Source organism: Loxodonta africana, unplaced genomic scaffold (assembly GCF_030014295.1).
Source record: "Loxodonta africana isolate mLoxAfr1 unplaced genomic scaffold, mLoxAfr1.hap2 scaffold_185, whole genome shotgun sequence".
In the NCBI taxonomy this organism is placed as follows: Eukaryota; Metazoa; Chordata; class Mammalia; order Proboscidea; family Elephantidae; genus Loxodonta; species Loxodonta africana.
This window is the reverse complement of record NW_026974929.1, coordinates 178,285-198,125: the sequence shown is the minus strand read 5'-3', so window position 1 is coordinate 198,125 and position 19,841 is coordinate 178,285. Positions and strand designations below refer to the sequence as shown.

The following is a 19,841-nucleotide window of genomic DNA, read 5'->3' as shown; positions in this document are numbered from 1 at the left end:
GTGAGAGCTTTCTGTTCAGGGAAAGGCAATCTTAAAGGAGAAGCTTTAAATTATACATAAATATACAAATTTTGCTCTAAGTATAATTCCTTGAATAACAGGTCTTCCCTTAATGGCCACATAAACCAGAGACGCCATCAGCCTGAAACCAGAAGAACTAGGTGGTGCGCAGCTACAGTCAATAACTGCACTGACAGAGGATACTTGCAAGTTATAAAAATGATGGTACCCTCAAATACAGCCCTTATACTGAAAGAAAAGACCAATATGAATGTCAGAGATACTCTGAAACTTGCTCTTGAACGTAAAGTAGCTAAAGGAAATGAAAGAAATGATGAAGTAGAAGAGCTGAAGAGAAGATTTACAAAGGGCGGCTCGAGAAGACAAAGTATGATAATGACATGCGCAAAGACTTGGCGTTAGAAAAACAAAAGGGAAGAACATGCTTGGCATCTCTCAAGCTAAAGGAACTGAAGAAAAAATCCAAGCCTCGAGATGCAATAGTGAAGGATTGTACGGGCAAAATATTGAACAACACAGGAAGCATCAAAATAAGATGGAAAGAATACACAGGGTCACTGCACAGACACACACACACAAACACACACACACACACAAAAGCATGGGTCGATGTTCAACCATTTCAGGAGGTAGCATGTCATCAAGAACTGATGGTATTGAAGGAAGAAGTCCAAGCTTGACTGAAGGCATTGGCAAAAAACAAGACTCCAAGAACTGACAGGTACCAGTTGAGATGTTTCAACAAACAGATGCAGCACTGGAGGTGCTCAATCGTCTATGCCGAATAATTTAGCCAACCGATTGGAAGAGATCCATGTTTGTGCACATTCCAAAGAAAGTGATTCAACAAAATTAAGAAACTATCAAACAATATCATTAATATCAAAACCCAGTAATATTTTGCTGAAGATCATTAAAAAGAAGTTGCAGTCAATTGGCAAAATAATTCTATTATGAAATCATTCTGCATCCCACTTTGAAATGTGGCGTCTGGGGACTTAAATGCTAACAAGCGGCCATCTAAGATGCAGCAATTGGTCTCAACCCACCTGGAGCAAAGGAAAATGAAGAACACCAAGGCCACACGACAACTAAGAGCCCAAGAGACAGAAAGGGCCACATGAACCAGAGACCTACATCATCCTGAGACCAGAAGAACTAGTTGCTGCCCGGCCACAATCGATGACTGCCCTGACAGGGAGCACAGCAGAGGACCCCTGAGGGAGCAGGAGATCAGTGGGATACAGACTCCAAATTCTCATAAAAAGACCAAACTTAATGGTCTGACTGAGACTGGAGGAATCCCGGTGGCCATGCTCCCCAGACCTTCTGTTGACACAGGACAGGAACCATCCCTGAAGACAACTCATCAGAAATGAAAGGGACTGGTCAGTGGGTGGGAGAGAGACGTTGATGAAGAGTGAGCTAATTATATCAGGTGGACACTTGAGATTGTGTTGGCAACACTTGTCTGGAGGGGGGATGGGAGGATAGAGAGAGAGGGAAGCAGGCAAAAATTGTCAAGAAAGGAGAGACTGAAAGGGCTGACTCAAGAGGGGGAGAGCAAGTGGGAGTAGGGAGATGTATGTAAACTTATATGTGACAGACTGATTGGATTTGTAAACGTTCACTTGAAGCTTAATAAAAGTTATTAAAAAAAAAAAAAAGAAGTTGCAACAGAAATTCAAGTCAGATTCAGAAGAGGGTATGGAATGAGGAATATCATTGCTGATGTCTGATGGATCTGGGCTGAAAGCAGAGAATACCAGAATACCAGAAAGATGTTTCCATGTGTTTTATTGACTATGAAATGGCATTATACTGTGTGAATCATAACAAATTATGGGTAACTCTTCAAAGAATGGAAATTCTAGAACACTTAAGTTTGCTCATTTGAAACCTGTACATAGACCACGAGGCAGTTTTTCAGAGAGAACAAGGGGCACTATGTGGTTTAAGATCAGGAATAGTTTGTGTCAGGGTTCTATCCTTTCATTACATTTATTCAATCTGTATGCTGAGCAAATAATCCAAAAAGCTGCACTCTATGAAGAAGAACGTGGCATTAGGCTTACAGGAAGATTCATTAACAACCTACGATATGCAGATAACACAAACTTGGTGAAAGTGAAGAGGACCTGAAGCACTTAGTGGTGAATATCAAAGACTACAACCTTCAGTATGGGTTGCACCTCAACATAAAGAAAACAAAAATCTTCACAACTGGACCAATAAGCAACATCATGATAAACAGAGAAAAGATTGAAGTTATCAAGGATCTCATTTTATTTGGTTCCCCAGTCCACGCTCATGGAAGCATCAATCAAGGAATCAAATGATGTATTGCAAATCTGCTGCAAAAGAACTCTTTAAGCTGGTGACAAGCACAGATGTCACTCGGAAGGCTAAGGTGTGCCTGACACAAGCCATGACATTTTCAAATGCCTCATACGCATGTGAAAGCTGGACAATGAATAAGGGAAACCGAAGAAGAAATGCTGCCTTTGAATTATGGTGTTGGTGAACAATATTGAATATACCACAGACTGCAAGAAGAACAAACAAATCTGTCTTGGAAGAAGTACAGCCAGAATATTCCTTACAAGCACAGATGGTGAGTGTTTGTCTCACATACTTTGGACATGTTATCAGCGGTGACCAGGCGCTGGAGAAGGACATTATGCTTGATAAAGTAGAAAGTGCAAAAGAGGAAGACCCTCAGTGAGATGGATTGACACAGTGGCTGCAACAATGGGCTCTAGCATAATAACAAGTGTGAGAATGGCACAAGACTGGCTAGTGTTTTGTTCTGCTGTATATAGTGTCACGATAAATTAGAACTGACCTGATGACACCTAACAACAACAATACCCTGTTCGGCTCACTGCCTGTCTCTTAGTTTGCTGTACTGTGGTGGTTTGGATGTTGCTATGATGCTGGAAGCTAGGCCACCAGTATTTTAAATACCAACAGGGTTATCCATGGTGGACAGGTTTCAGTGGAGCTTCAAGACTAAGACACACTAGGAAGAAAGACCTGGAGATTTACTTCTGAAATTTGGACAATTAAACCCTTACAGATCACAAGAGAATACTGTCCAATTCACTTGCTTTGGACATGTCATCAGGACAGATTAATCAGTCCTAGAGGAGAATATCGTGGTTGGTGAAGAAGAAGGCCAACAAGGCTGTAGGAGACCCTTGGTGAGATGGACTGGCACATTAGCCATAATGATGGAATCTAAATTGCTGGCGCTTGTGAGGATGACACAGGACCTGGCAAACTTTAGTTCTGTGTTACCTAAGTTCACCATTAGTCGGAGTCACCTCAATGGCAGATAGCAAAAAATTACTGTTTGAGAGGAGAACTGAGATATGAACTTGATACAATATACCAAATATTAAAATGTTCAAAGATCTCATGTTTGCTATAAAAGAATAGGAATTGAAAATACAAGTTTCAAATCGCTAGAAGGAAAAAGAAAGTAAGAGAAATTTCATCATTCCAATAAAAAAAAAAAACAGGAAAGGCAGAATAATAATAATAATAAAAAAGAACAGTGAATATGAAGTATAATATTGGAATTATGTCTAAATGTATGAGTAATAGCAAGAAAAAGGGATTAATACCTAAGGAAAAAACATGTACACTCAGCTTAGACTTGCAAATCCAGCCATATCTTATTTATAAAAGTTAAAACATAATGATAGAAACTTTTAAATTATGTAAATGAAGAAATTTCTACTGTCTAATGACCACTTGAACAACCCTCTGCCAGATACTGTTGATACAGAAATGATTAAGAAAAGATTCCTTGCAGTCTGGTGAGAGAAACAGCCCAGTTAACAAATCAGTTATCAATTGCTGTATAACAAATGACCCAAAAATGAAGTGCCTTAAAAGAACAAGCAGTTACTTCGCTCACAGTTTTGCAGGTTGGCAGTTTGGGGTTCTTCTGGTCTGGCGCAGACTCAGCCGCTCTCGGCTGGGCGCCCTCATGTATCTGGAATCAGCCACCATGTCAGCTGGCGGGCAGAGGGCCTGAAATCTTCTCAGCTGGATTCTCTCTCTAATGGTCTCTTGTCATTTATTAGGGTGGCCTGGGCTGTTCCCATGGGTTCTCAGTGTTTGAAGAGCAGCAAGAGGGCAAGGAGGAGCCCTGGTGGTGCAGTGGTTAAGGGCTCAGTTGCTAAAGGAAAGGTAATCAGTTTGTACCCACCAGCTGCTCTGCGGAAGAAAGACATGGCACTCTCCTTCTGTAAAGATTACAGCCTTGGAAACCCTATGGGGCAGTTCTACTCTGTCCTTCAGGGTCACTATGAGTTAGAATATACTTGAGAGTGATGGGTTTCATTTTTGGTAAGAGAGCAAGTCACGATGTGTCTAATTATATTCGGTCTCTGCTTCTATTGGTCTTTACACTGTCCCAAAGGCCAAAAGAATCATAGATCAGTCCAAATTCAAGGACTGGAGGAGGAATCTTGCTCTTCAGAAAGGGAGCTGTAGGTCATATAATATGTATGGATACATACATATTAGAACATGTGGCCATTTTTGCTATCCATCACAACATGTAAATGCAATCAAGTTTGTCCCTAGTTGTGGCAGAAGCGTTTCTTAAATACAATAGAGTGGGGAGCACGGTTGGGAAATTCTACCAGGTGTACGGTCGGAAAGGCTCCACCAGGAAGTGATGCTTGACCTAAATTTTGAAATACGAGTGGATGGTTAGGAGATTTTCTTTTTTTATATATTTCCAACCACTTGCCCACATTCTACCATCTGTCGTCACACAAAGCGAGCCCTCTGCTCCCATGTTGACATCTTTCATTTTCCTTCAAATCCTCAGGCTCTCCTCTACCTACCAAGCACAACTTCCCAAACCCTGCCTTAAAATGTTTCAACAATTTGCTTGTTCCTTTTCTAATTGCCCCCTGGACAAAAAAGGAGATCAAGCAGAGGACAGTGGACCTTTCCCCGAGGGCTCTCCTAAGCCTCCCAGGCAGGTTGACCATAGACGTCCGGAGTCTCCGTGCTTTTCTGTGATGATGTAATCCTACCCTTTTTAGTGGCTCCAAGGGAGAAGCGTGTGGACAGGCCAAGAGGCTTCACAGGGTTTAGAGTCAGGAGGTCAAGAGAGAGTGGCCTAGACACCACCACTGAGTGATGGTACCTCCAGGCAACAGACCAAAAACTCCATTGTACATGGATGGCTACGAAGGGTGAGTCTTTTGGAAGAGTTTTCTTTTATTTAATCAATAGATATATATTGGGTATCTCCTATGGGTGGGGTTCTGTCTCACTTTCTGGGACTGCCAAATATGAGGCAGACCTCATCTTTGTGCCCAAGTTATTTACAACACATTTGGAAGACACAAATGGGAAATTGAGCATCTCCTATGACTCAGTGCTATGATGGAGGATTACTAAAAGATTACTAGGTCCTCTGAATACATAAACCAGAAGCACAGACTGGGTACCTTGGAGGAGGAACCAGTCAACAGGAAGGGAGAGAACGTCTACTAGTCAGAGGGAACAGCCTGTGTGAAGCCTAAGTGGCAAAGGGGGCCTGAGAGGTGTTCAGAGTGGACATTGTGTTTCTAGGGCTGGAGAGATTTGATTCAGGGCCAGAGAAGAGGTTTGGGAGAAATAGCGACTCATTATACTCTTCTATTTCCTCAACTCACAGTTTCCTTCCTCTTAGATGTTGACTTCTTTAAGTGAACATTTCAATTCATTTTTAAGATATAATTTCCCTCCTCCCAGCCTCCTAGCCTCTCCCACAACAGTTGCCATATTTTTTCCTAGTGCGCTGTTTAGATTCAAACTGGGCCCTTGGAACTGAGCGATGTCAGCGATGATGTCACACAAGAGTTACTGGAAACCTTGGTGCTCACTCAGATCCCAACTGCTCTTTGGAGAGGTTGTGGCTCTGAGGTCTCCTGTGGGAGAGCGACTTTGGATACCAAATTACAAACGGTTCTGCCTAAATCAAGGTCCCCAACTTGTGAGAGTTTGGGACATCATCTCTACGTGGGAGGAGGAGAAACGTCTTGCCAGTGACCATCCTTCGTGGTTCATCTTCACCCAGCCAGAATGGAGCGGCAATACGTGAGGAAGAGGCCTTTCTCTAAGGCCCGAGGTAAGGGTTGGAGGAAAATTCAGTCTGTGCGATGGGTGTTGGGCAGCAAGGGGTTTGATTCACCCCGGAGACAAGGACCACAAGGGATCACCGAGGCTTTCACCTGAAAAAACTTCCTGTCCATTAGTAAACAGTAAGAAATTATAGTGTGAATAAATAAACGAAGGAATAAATATGTAAGTGAAGTATAGAATTCTACTGTCATCTGAGGGGCTTTCCGTAACAGTAGCAGACAAGTCAGATTTGTGAACTCTCCTGCTTTGTTAGTGGAAAGAACGCAGGTGGGCAACTGGGGCAGTGGGTATAGAACCAGGGAGAAGGGTGGTTACAGAGACTTCTACTTAATTTTTTCATGAGAATGAATTAATATATCATGCGAATTAAAAAAATATATCAAATTTATCAGGAGGTTTTGGGAGTGGGTGGTGTGATGGAGCACAGTACGACACGTTCATTCAGAGTTCCCAGTCAATGTAAGCTGCCACAGTCCTCAGCCTGGACTCAGGCGGAAGAAGGTCCAGGAAGGCCCTGCCCCTCTAGCTCTAGGGATTTCCCTTCTCCTCCAAGGTCTCCTGACCATCTTTACCTAAGGGTTTAACATTTCTTCTAGGTAAAGACAGCTATAGTATAGATCATTTTTTTTTCTCTTGTAACTGCAAAGTTTTATTTTTTTAAATTGTCTTGAAAATATACATAAAACATAACTGAATAATTTCTAATGTATGAGTCAGTGATACTTATTACATTCTTCAAGTCATATAACCATTCTCAATATCCTTCTCCAAACTTTTCTACAACCATTAACATAACCTCAATGCCCCAGTGGAAAAACTTCCCCTTCCCCCTGCCCACACCTGGCAACGACCAATAATCCTTGCTTTCTATATATTTGCTTATTTCATGTAAGTCAGATCGTACCGTATTTGCCCTATACTTAGGGCAAATACTAACTTATTCCATTTAGCATTATATTTCCAAAGTCTAGCAGGAAAGAATTTTAAAATTCCAACTATAGCTAACCTCAGTTTCTGCTATCATTCTTAGTTATCCATTCTTTCTCCGACTAGTCTGCCCCCCCTTTGTCTTCTTGGTTGCTGCCCCATTCTGCCCTTCAGTGGCTGAGCCCTGCTTTCTGCTCCCTCCTTGATCTCTGTATCCTTCTAACCAACTGCTGGCATGTTCCATCTCTGAATCTTGTCTCTCTCTCGAGCTTTCCCTCCATCCAACGCACCCGACCTAGCTCCATCTCTTTCTGCATCCTGAACTCTGCAGTCCTTCCCACAGATTCAGAAACATACACAGACCTTTAGGTTGACACAGACAACCCACTGAGACATACACAGCGGAGAAGGCTGTGTGTTCTCCATCTGAAGTTCTCGCATCAAGGTTCTCAGATACGGCCATCTCTTTCTGCCTCACTTCATCTACTAAGGACTGGGCTTCTATTCTGAGAAAAACAATTTTCATCTTCTACTGTGGCTGGGTTAAGAAGGGTGCAAGGAAGAGGTATACATGTAAGAATCATAACTAAATATACACATTCTTCTCTTTACGTATACCTCCTCTATAAAAAGCCTTTCAGTAAAAAGAGGATGAAAAGAGGTGACCATTGCTCTGGAGTGTTTACCCTCCAAATTTACTAAGAATATCACCCGCATACAAAACATCAAGTCACACATTTATTATGAAGCTTCATGGGAATGAGGTCATTTCTAAGTTCCAAAGGAACAAATTCATTGGAATTCAATAAATGTGGAATTAAAGAAAAATAACTTCTTAAAAAATGAACTACCATAAACAGTGCCACTTTACAATGGAGACTTTGTCTTCCACAGCAGTGCCCCCAAGGGTGGTGGGTCTCTGGGGAAGAAGAAAGAAACCATGGGGTCTGTAGAGGTGGAGGATGTGGTGATGGAAAGGCCTCCAGGGGTCCCTATGACCAAAGATTTGAGGTCACAGGTGAGAATAAGGACCCTGAAAGCTCAAGTAAATTGACTCTCTATTCTCAGAGGTCTCTATCCAAGAGGAAAATGTGCAACAGTCAACAACATGCCATGAAAAAAGTCGAAGCTCCAGGCCCAGGAAGATTCCAAAACAATCTGAGAACTCTTTTCTGTCATCTTCCACCGAGCAGACCTCTCACTCCTCCAGCTACGGGGCAGCCCCAGGAAAGCCATGGGTCAGGTGTGCATATTTCACCAAGGTGCGCACGGTCAAGGGGGTGGCGGTCTCCTGGCAGACCAAAACCTCCTTTGCCCCCGTGGGCAAGATGCCCCAGGTCTTTGAAGCCGAGCTCTCTGAGGAGAGCACCATCGGCTCTGCCCCCAGTCTGGCCAACACTGAGTCCCTGGTCAGCACCCTGGAGCCCTGGCAGGAGGGGCCCCAGACCTGTACCCAGGAGCCCACCGACCAAGGGGAGGAGCATGGGGAGAGACCCCGCGCAACCACCCCGGAGTGGCTGGTGACCCGTGAGCGCGGCTTCCGCTGCATGGCCTGCTGCCGCGTGTTCGAGTCCGGGGAGGCCCTCGTGGCCCATGTGGAGCATGGTGTGACTCAGGGCTTCAGCTGCCGGGTCTTCTTTGAAGAGCTGCTGGAGAGGCGGCTGCCAGGCTCAGTGCAGCGCAGGCCCAGACGCTGCCACCAGCTGGCCAGGCGTTGCCTGATGGCGGCCAAGAAGAGGGAGGTGAGGGAGAAGAGAGCGGTCTGCAGACGCCTGGAGGAGCAGCTGGAGAAGCAGAGAGAAGAACTGAAGAGGCTGAGGCACCAGCTGGACAGGCTGAAGAGGCAGGAGACCAGGCTGCAGAAGGAGCAGGCACACCACCGAGGCCAGAGGGGGAAGCGCCTGAAGACGTTCTAGAACCCCAGGAATAGGAGGAGCAGGGCCTTTGGGCTGGAAACGTGGGCCCTTCAGGAGAGACCTCCATTCAGGTTCGTTTAACCCAGCCGCCCTGGAAGATCATACCCTCCTTCCACTGTGACCCCAACCCTCCCAACCCAAGTGCACAGAGAACTCCAGCCCTAAGGGGGATCCGGATGGAAGAAGCCCCAGATAGCTGACCACAGACACCAGGTCCCCTCAGAGGCTCCCCTGACCCAGGAGAGGACAGGACAGGCCTCATCTGGATGGTGAGATCTTGGGACCCTAAGGATGAGCGCAGCATAAATAGGGAAAGGGAAATGGGATTTCAGTGGGACTTGGGAGGATTGGGGGGGGGCCCTGCTGAGGTGTGATGGTGAAGGGGGTGTCACTGAGTTCTTTGGAGGAGAAGGAATAAGAGAGATGTCAGGCTGGTGGGAAACATGTCTGCAGGTGAGCAGTGGACATAAAGCCCTAAACAAACAACTCTGGGTCCCTTCCCAGCACTATAGAGGCAGAGAAAGAGGCAGGGCTTGGTAGGAGGAGAGGAGGGCAGGTTGAAGGAAAATGAACTCACCCCAGCCATGTCTTCTGGTCTCCTAGGGTGAATTTGGGTTTATGATTGGGATGCATCCTTTTTGCCACATTAGGGGAATGTAAATGGGAGGTGGTGTAGAAAAATCCTCCTGGGTGTTAACTGTTTCTGGATAAGAGTTGATCCAGGGCTTGCAGGATATTTCCTGTAGAGCATGTCCTAGGGGAAGGGGTAGAGCTTTGGAACTTTTTCTTCGCCTAAATCAAGCTGTACATTCCGGTTCTTGACATGTCAAACAAACTTGCTAATTTTCTTTTTGTTTTCCTGTGGTCAAATCTGACCTGTCGCGAGGTCAAAGAACTGGAAGAAAAAGGCCCTCTGAGGTGAAAGAACCAAAAGAGAGGACAGGCTTCAAACCCAGGGAGAACAGCGAGAACACAGGTGATCAGAGGTAATGGTGGGAAGGGGCAGATTCAGGGCCAGACTCAACAGTGGACAACAAAGCCCCAGTCTCAGTCGCGACATCAAATCCCAAGTCTGGGGAAGCCCTGGACATGATAGGGGTGTATCCATCTCTCTGGGAAATGAGACCACAAGTATCACAGGGAACCCCCCAGGGGCAGAGGAATGGAGGGCAGGGCCTCTAGGATGGGCACCTCCATCCACAGTCTGTCCTGTGTGTATTCCTCAGAGTGACAGAGACGGCTCCTGCGAGGCAGAGGGTCACAGGCAGAGAAGAACCAAGGTGTTCAGACCAGGTAAATTCTGCAGTCTCCTAAGGATCCAAAACGAAAAATCAGAGATTCTCAGAGGTATCAGGGTGGGAGGGGTTGGTATTCCCAGGCTGGGGAGAGGCTGGCTGGGGAGGTGCTGCTTTCTGAAATCTTTTCATCAACATCTTTCTTCTTAAAAGCTACCTTCCCAGTTGATGTCCTCTATGATCTAGGCTCAGACCTGAATGGGGCCTAGAATGCACAAAGGCGGGTTATCCAGTGGGGCTAGGCAGGGAGGAGGTGGAAGCAGCATATCCGGGAAAGAGAATCTTCTAGAGGTGCATGAGTTACCTAGTGAATTGCACATGGCGTCCAGCCTTCTACATTTAGCTGTAGACGTGTGCTTGCAAGACGTGTTTGAGGGGTAACTCTACTGACTTCCCAAAATTATTTTTGGTCATTTCCAGTTATAGAGACCAGAAGAACTCACTGCCTCCAAGAACAACAAGAAATCCACTGGATCTGATTATTACTCTCTGTGGTGTGCTGTCCTTCCAGTGATTCAAATCTTTTGTCTGTCATTCTGGAGAATTTTCACCTATTTTAAATATCTAACAAAACACGTTAAAATATACATATATCTATGATGTTTATGAATTTCCAAAGCTCTGAAATTGTTTTTTATCACATTTGCAAGATCACAGATTTGTATGACAAAAAAATTTATGTCAGGGTCCCACCCTCATATGTAATTTGGTCCCGCTCCCACAAGGTATCCAATGGTAATAGACACACGTGTATCCTTCCCTACACCTCTCTGCAGGGACGCATACACACAGTCACAGGTACACAAGTACATCTGCTGGGGTGTTTACTTTTATGAAAGCCTGGTCACACTCCACCCACAATGCTCTCGCCCCTTATTTCACTTAATATTCTACCTTGATTCTCTTTAAGTCATTAGATATGGCACTGACACTATATTTTTTGATCTTTTAACTTACATGAATAATTTAAATAGATGATATCAATTCAGTACACTTTATCTGGACTTCTACATGTTGTTGTCAGAAGCTATCAAGTCAGTTCTGACTCACAGTGGCCCTTTGCACCACAGAACAAAACACCACCCGGTCACGTGCAATCCTAATAATCTTTGCTCTATTTGAGCACACTGTTGCAGCCACTGTATCAATCTCATTGAGGGTCTTCCTCTTTTTCACTGGACCTCTGCTTTACCAAGCATGATGTCCTTTTCCAGGGACTGGCCCCTCCCTCTTGATAACATGGCCAAAGCCATCCTTGCTTCTAAGGAACATTCTGGCTTTCTCCCTTTAAGACAGATTTGTTCATCCATACATAACACTACTAAAATGGAAACATGATCATCCATGCTTTTTAAGTCCATTCTTCCTGCGTGTTCTACCTCTCCTCCCCCTGTTCTTTCCTGCAAGTGAATCCAAGATAATTCAGGTTAACAATGTGGTAAGTAGTCTCTCTTATCCTTGCTTAAACAAGCACACGGACTTATACACACTCATAAACATAAACAGGTATTCAAGCATATTCAAACAATTGATATTGTTTAACCCAGATGTGATCATTTTATATACACTTCTCTGCATGCACCTTGATTTTTTCAGTAATACTTCAATAATACTTCACAGAGATTTCTCCCACTCAACTACTACAACTCATTTATTGATGATGTAGCTTTACCATAAGTTATCTATCATTCAACTATCAATGTACAGTTAATGTTTGGTCAACACTAATAATAACTATCAGTTGTATACTACAGGATCTGTTTCTGTGGAATAGACTCCATAGAGTGAGATTTCCAGCTCAAAGTATGTTTTTAAAGTACAGAGCCATGGCCATGTCTTTCCCCTAGAGGCTGTCCTAAAGCACCTTTCCAGCCATGTCTCAGGGTATCCTTCTCCCCACAGCCCAGCCAGCCATAGATGGTGTTGATTTTTAAATTGTGCCAGTTTCACTGGGACTTTGATATTTTCTTAACTACCAGTGTTTTTGAGCAACTTGGACTATGTTTATTGGGCATGTGGATTTGCTGTGAACGATCTGTTTGAATTCACTGCTCATTTTTCAAGTGCTTAACTTTTATCCTTCTGTGTAAAATGGAAATTGTTATTAAGTCTTGTCATCTCCATTTCACATGATTTTCCAAATCTATCATTTGTGTATCACATTTTTGCAAGCTTTGTCCCCCAGAACGATCACTTGAGTCAGCACTGTTTATTAAATAAATATAATTTTCTCAAAATACCACCTTTGTATCAATGGTTATTGTGACTTCTTAGCAGATTTTGTTTCATTGGTCGACTTGTCAGTTTCTATGCTATGTAATATCAATTTGTTCTGTTACCTGAAGAGGTAGACACCTGTCAGTATCCTGCTTTTTCATGTTTTTCTTCTCTATACCTTTTAAAGCAGCCGTGGTGTTGCAGTGATTAAGTGCTCATCTGCTAATCCAAAGAAGGTTTGGCAGGTCGAACCCACCAGGGGGCACTGAGGGGAAAGACCTATTGTTCTCCTCCCATAATGATCACAGCCTAGAAAACCCTATGGGGCAGTGAAATGGGATCACTATGAGTCAGAAATGGACTCCAAGTCTCCTAACACCAGCAACATCCTCTGCTATCTACTGTACTATTTGTAGCATACGATTACTGTATACAATTCAAAAACAACTATCTTAATATTCTGACTGGAAATACATTCCACTTATATATTAGTTTTAGGGACCTCCATTTAATTGACAAGACTTCTCATTTGAAAATATGGCATATTTTTTGCATATATTCAGGTTTCATTTTATGTATTTTAGTACATTAGTTTTCATCATAGAGGTCCTTTGCTGCTCTGGTCAAAACAATGTTTTCCTAAATATTTTACAGTTTTGAACACAGTTTGATCCAGTCAAGTAGTAGGGGAAAGAGAACGGTCTGCCCTTCTCACCCTTGCCAATTTGAGACCCTCATGTCTATACTGGAGACAAACCATTGATTTTGATGTATTTGTCTTTTATTCAGGTATGCAATTATATCATCATTCTTTGAAAAATCTCTTATTATACTTATACTAGTTATTTAAATTTTCTAGTTTATTCCTTCACCTTAAAACAGTGTTGAGTGATACCAAAATTTTTGTCTAGTTCCAAATTTATCAGAATGAGTTGAATATTAATTTTCCATTTATCTCACACCTGCTAAGTTTGGGGAAATCTATTATGCCCCAATAGATAACTACAACTCTGACCTGCTGACCATTATTGGAATCACACACAACTTGTTTCTGACGGTTAAGTACTTCCACCTGGCCTCTGTGGAGCTGGGATCCCATGATTTGCATTGCTACTAGGCAGCCCAGCTCCCACTAACAACCTGAGCCTATAGACGATTGTTGCTGTTAGTTGTCATCAAGTCATTTCTGACTCATGACCACCCCATGTGGGCATAGTAGAACTAACTGTTCAATAGTGTTTTTAAGGCTTTCATCCTTTAGTAGTTGATGGCCAGGACTGTCTTCCAAGGACCCTCTGAGTATGTTCAAACTGCCAGACTTTCAGATAATAGTCAAGCACTTAACTGTTTGTGGCGCCCAGGGACTCCCTACAAAGTATACATATTGGTAAGCTCTGTGTTGCTGGTGCTCCCTCATGTCCGCATTCCTTATTCTTTTGATGAAATGGGTGTCCTTCAGGACCTCCAAGAAATGGTCTTATAGAAGACTAACTCAGACATGCCCACATATTGGAGGCTTTTAATCCCTCTTCCAACATCTGACACAGCAGGTCTGGCATTTCGATTTCAGAGAATGTGGGCCATTGCCTTTTCTAAGCTTCCAAAAGCAATCCCACAGCATATTAAACCCATTTCCAGAACCCTTGCTACAGCAATAAATCCTTGTCAACAAACTCTCCTTGACCCAACTTTATACTAAATGCCCCTTGACTCAGCACCTTCAGCACACACTCCTCAGCACACCCCTGTCCTGCTCACACAAGGCAGCCAGGTCTTGCAGCTCCTTCAGTGTACAGTCCCTCCCCCCTCAACCACAACAGCACTGCCCCCGGTGGCTATGCTGGTATCTGACAACTAAGTATCTGGACAAATGCATGGGACACTATCTCAGGACTCTGCAAAGGAAAGTGTTGAAGGTGGATGGGGGCGGGGCGGAACCAGAACATAAAGTATGAACATTCTAGAGGCTGAAATTAAATGAGCCCAAATCTCACAGCTGCACACCCATTGTGGACAGAAACAGCCCCGAGAGAAGCCCTCTCTCATATAAATGGGATAGAAGGTCCGTAAAGGAGAGAAACAGGCAGCTGGGCAGGTGGGCAGACACCTGAAACTCTGGCAGAGGAGAATCCTTCTCTCTGACCAGAGTATGGAAGAACCAAATATTGTAGAGAAAGCTCCATTACATTTTCTCTCTCTGCTGTTAACTGACACCTAGTCAATTCTACCTCAAAGGCTGAGACTTTTCAAAAGCTGATCGCCAGGCTTATCTTCTGAGGCGCTTCTTGACACGTTCAAAGTGCCAGCCTTTTGGCTGGTTGTCCAGTGCTTTGGCCCCATAGGCAGAACCAGTCACTGATGTGCACAACAGAATGAGGAGATTAAAGCCCCAGCATTCCCGCCAGTGGGCCAGGAAAGCACTCCTTCTGAACTCAGAGAGCAGAAGAGAAAGAGAAAGAGGAGGCTGTGCAAGAAAGAGATTCTGCAGACTTGCTATGAACTCCTGGTTCACCCCCCAGGTGCGTATCCATTGCCCTGACCCTAAGAAGCATTATCAAATCCTTTAAGACCCGCACTATGGGTTAGAATGCCATCAAGGTTCCATACTGAGTGGCGCTCACATAGGTTAGACCTAAATACACCTGCAAAGCCTTCAAAAATTGAACTAACATTTGAACCACAGAATACAGAAGATGGGACAGAACTTGGAGCCTGAACATAACTGGGTCAATTGACTGCTAAAAACAAAAAAAATTCTCCATAAAATTTAAGCAGGACTTGTACTCTCAAAATCGTAAGAAACAGATTTTAAAATGCTATTCTAATCCAAGAAATAACAGGGACACTTTTTAAATAAATGGAAAGATAATAGGTGCTATTTGCAAATGAAAATTTTACATGTTAAAAGTACAACCGTAGAAATCAAAAATTCAGTTGATATTTTCACAATAGCAGAATGGTGATGACAGAGAAAAAAACTAAATAGTTGAAATAGATCAGTAGAAAATATCCATTCTGCAAACAGAGAGGAAAATATGGAAAAAAATGGACAGTGCCTCAAGAACTAGACAAAAAGCCTATTTATTGGAACTCCAGAAGAAGTGGACAAAATGTGTGGTGAAGAAAATAGTATTTGAAAAAATACTGGCTGAACACTTTCCAAATGTGGTGAAAGACATAAACTTACAGATTCAAGAAGTTCAGCAAAGCACAGCAAGTTAAAGAATTCCATGCCCCAATACTGAATTTGCACAAAAATATTCTGCGGGTTATGGGTTTTTTGCCAACCCAGTGGGCCTTACCCCACATCCCAAGTATATTTGTAAGTACATTACTCTAATTTTTTTTTTTTTTTAACAGCAGCGTGTAAAAAGAAAAGAAACAGTATACTGTAGTTACAGACATACCCGGGAGGGGAAAAAGTGTTGACACACAGATATATATATAGAACATGGGTTACTTGCATAAAAATACTATACATCATAATCAACTGTGGAATAACAAAGGTCAAGAAAATACTCAGGAAGGAGGTAGACAGAAAACACATTTCACCTGAGAAAAACAATTTGAATGACTCTGTATTCACTATCAGAAGCCAAGGAAGCCAAAAAAATAAATTGTGAAACAACATTTTTTCAGCGCTGAAAGATGGAAATACTAACCCAGAATTCTATGTCCAATCATTACCTTCAGGAGTAAAGCACAAATAATGCCATTCTTAGGGGAAAGAAAACTGAGAGAATTCATCACCACCAGACTTCTAAGTGAAACACTAAGGGAAGTACTTCAGGTGGTAGACTTGGAACTTCAGTTGTTATTTAAGGAAAGCAGAAAACGTGGAAACTATGTGGTTAATATACTGCGTCAACACTGTAGTTACTGCACAACATGGCGCTGGACAAGCCTCTTTGGAAAGTTTTTCCAGTCTCTTGGAAACGCTTGGAAATATGTCCTGGCAAATCATTATTAGAGAATGGAATTAATTTTGACAATACCTGAGAGATGTCTGCAGTTAAGTCTCGTGAATAAACTGGAAAATAAATTTATTGACTGAAACTAAGGTGTGGTAACAAAACATGAGCCTCAGTTCCTGTGTGGCCAAGAGCTGGCTCTGAAGGCCAACCTTCCCCAGAGAGGCACTTCAAGCACATGGGGGGCAACGGCTTCCTGTTGTTATTGCTAGGTGCCATTGAGTGGGTTTCTGAGTCATTGTGGCCCAGTGTAAAAGGAGAACTGCCCCGATAGGGTTTCCTGGTTTGTAATCTTAACAGAAGCAGTTCGCCAGGTTGGTGGGTTCAAAAAACTAACCTTCGGTTAACAGCCGAGTACTCAAACTTGGCACCACCTGGGATCCTTGGAGCAATGGCAGCACCACAGAATTTGGTAGAAACCTTCCCATAGGCCTTCTCTGAGAGGTAACCCCTTGCTTAAGGACCAAGTTTAGGTTTTATATATACTCATTCTACATAAAGTCTAGATAAGAACTACAGTGTTTCCTTGAGCAGACAATATGTATATGCCCTCCATAAACGAAAAGTGTCAAGGGCAAAGTTCAATATTAAACCAAGGCATTTCCCCTCAGTCCTTACCTGAGAGGGTCTTCATGAGAATTTCCTGAGACTCTTGGAAAAGGACTTAGTAGACACTGCTTTCTTTTTACCTCTTCGCTCCTGAACAGAAACCTCTGCTAAGAGGTCATGCGTAAAGCTCCAAACGCCTCTTCTTATCCTGAATGTAAGCCGTGTAATAAGACCAGGAACTAGGCATTCAGCTGGGTGAAGAAACCCAGGAGTACTTCCTGTCTTCAACACCTTCCAGTTCCAGCGAAATCCTGTTACAAGTCACTAGATCAGCCCAGGAGCTGGAAGACTGAAATTCCTGGTCCTCTGACAAGTGGGAAGGGCAGGGTGGGGTTAGGCAGAGCCTCCTTGACCATCACTTGCCCCAAGAGGCTCTGGAGGCTGCTTCATGTTATAAGTCAAAGGCCCTTCCAGGCCAGGCACATAAGAGCAGGGGAAGACTTTGTCCATTGAAAGAAAAGATGGGCACAGGAGTGGCAGGTTTTAGGGCACTCAGCATTGGTCAGCTTTGCGACTTCAGGACATCCTGGCTCATGGTCGCCTTCACGACTGGGCCTTTATAGCCTCTTCACCTCTCCGTCCTTCCCAGTTTTCTCCCAGCACCATGAGCTGTGGCTTCTGTTAGTTTCAATGATTTCAGTATTTCAGTAGCTCCTCACCCCACTCAGGGGAGGCAGTTTTGCAGACTGCGGGACACAAATCCACAGTGCTGTTTACGTGTCCTTCAGCAGAAACACTTCTGAGGGTACAAGTTGGCCTCAAAGATTCTGAGACCCAGGGAGGGAGAAGCCCAGGGGGAGGGTCACTGGCTTCAGGAAGTGTCAGCACTCTCAAGGGTCATGTCCCTGGGGTCGTGCCCAACTGCAGGAAAAACAAAGTGGGCTCTGAGGCTCCGTGTGTTGACCATCCAGTACACAGGCCCTGGAAGCCTTGGAAGGATTCTGTCTTAGTCTAACCCAGCACTGGGGAAATCCTCACAGGGTGACAGCAGTGATATGCCTGGGGATCTTTATTCTAAAAGTCTCAAAGCAGTTGATACAGTCTTGTGAGGTGGGAGATGAGAAAGCTTGGGACCACCGAGAGAGGGTGGCAAAAGAAGGAAGACTTTATCACTCCCTCTGTTCAAGTTTTTTTTTTTTTAATTCCAACTGGGGCTCCAAACAGGTCTTTGTTGTTAAAGTTGTATTTCTCTGTGTTAATTTATGATCCTTAACTCAAATCTAGAGTTTTGAGCTCATTTTGATAATTCCTCTTTAGTCTGTGGAGACAGGAGTCTGCCTTCAGCCAGTGGTGAGAGTGGAAGAAATAAAGTCCCTAGTCCAGACTGGGGCAGGCTCTGCTGCTCCGCAAACTAGGGGTGCGGTCCCTGGAGAGCCCTTCTGAGTGCAGCACAGGAGGGGCGTCCCGCCTGGAGAAAGGGCAGAGGGGGGTGGGGGATTGTTTGTGTGAGCAGTGTGGCCTCTGTGGCTTCACCTTCTCCTCCTGGAAGTGCAACCTGGGGCCCTTCACGTGCGGAGCCAGAGTCCGAGGGTGACCACAACTCTCCCACCCTTTCTGGTTCACCCTCTGGACCCAAGTCCCCATACGCCTCCTCTGCCCTCCTATTCCAGCATAAGCACTGTGACTGGGCTCAGGGGTGTACCCTGGGACTTGACATCGGTAGCCTCAGGCTTCCCCTAGTTCTGGTGGGACCTGTGAGCCTAGCAGGTCTGAGTTCAGGGCAAGGCTGGGTGGGCTGGGACTCTCGCGAAAGGCTCCTGCAGCCAGCTCCTTCCTGATGCACGTGAGATTGTGGTGGGGCAGCCTCCGACCTGGCACCTCCCCTGGGCGCCCCTCTCCACACAGCCCTGCCCAGTTCCCTCCCCCCCCCCACAACCGCCCAACCACCTCCTCCTGCCTCCTAGTTCTAGAGGAGTGCTCTTTTGATGCGCATTTGCAACTGGCACCCCATGGCCCTGCACAGAGTCAATCAAGCTAATGACCTCAACCTGAAGGGCACAACTTTGAAACTGCTAGATACGTGGGAAATGAACAAAAAAAAAAAAAAAAAAAAGGGGAGAAACACTTAACAAGAAAAACAGTTACAAAAAAACTTATGTGGGACTGTATTCTCACATCATGGACTCAAAGATGCTGGGTTGTATTTTTGTTTGCAAACAAGTCTTAGATAAGGGAATTGGTACCAGGAATAGATGTAGAGTTTGACTTTGGAAAAATGAGGGAAAATCTGGGATTGATTAATTGACGTGGATGAGACTGAAAATCGTGATAACAACATAACATTCAAAGATGAAATCCTAGCAGCCTAGAACATGCAGTGGAAATTTTTCAAAGTAGCACCAGAAAAGACCTTTAATCACTACACAAAATGGGTCAGTAGTTCAAGATCTCCCTAAGAAAATAGGAGGCCGAGACCACTTTCATTCAGGTTGCAGCAAACAGGCAAGAAACAGAGCATTTTCATCTTGTGCAAAGTCAGAAAAGAAGAGAAAAAGATGAGATGCTCCTCTACTTCATCCCTAAGGCTAGTTTAATATTGACACCAAATTAGACAAGGATCGTAGAAGAAGAGTTACAGGGCAAGCACACCAAGTAACTGAGATGCAAAAACCTACATAAAATACTGGCAAAGGAAATCCAGCAAAGTATAAACCAGGTAATACGCCATCATCAAGGGGGTTTATCGTCAGCATGCAAGCTTGAGTGAACATTAAAGATTGAATAATTTA

The 19,841-nt window shown here is 44.0% G+C and overlaps 1 protein-coding gene across 3 annotated transcripts in view; it reads right to left on the bottom strand.

Moving 5' to 3' along the window:
* The window catches only part of LOC135229306 (protein FAM170B-like), a 136,461-nt gene extending 118,450 nt beyond the window's left edge, over positions 1-18,011 (bottom strand). For 2 of the 3 annotated variants that reach the window (XR_010320088.1, XM_064278949.1), the window contains exon 1: positions 17,122-18,011. Coding sequence is in view for 1 of the 3 variants with exons in the window: in XM_064278949.1 (XP_064135019.1) it covers positions 17,122-17,137 (16 nt within the window). In the remaining 2 variants the exon portion in view is untranslated. Of the gene's footprint in view, positions 1-3,099; positions 10,331-17,121 lie in introns of those variants that run through there. The other variant, XR_010320089.1, reaches the window with a different exon arrangement.
* Positions 18,012-19,841: the final 1,830 nt, after the last annotated feature.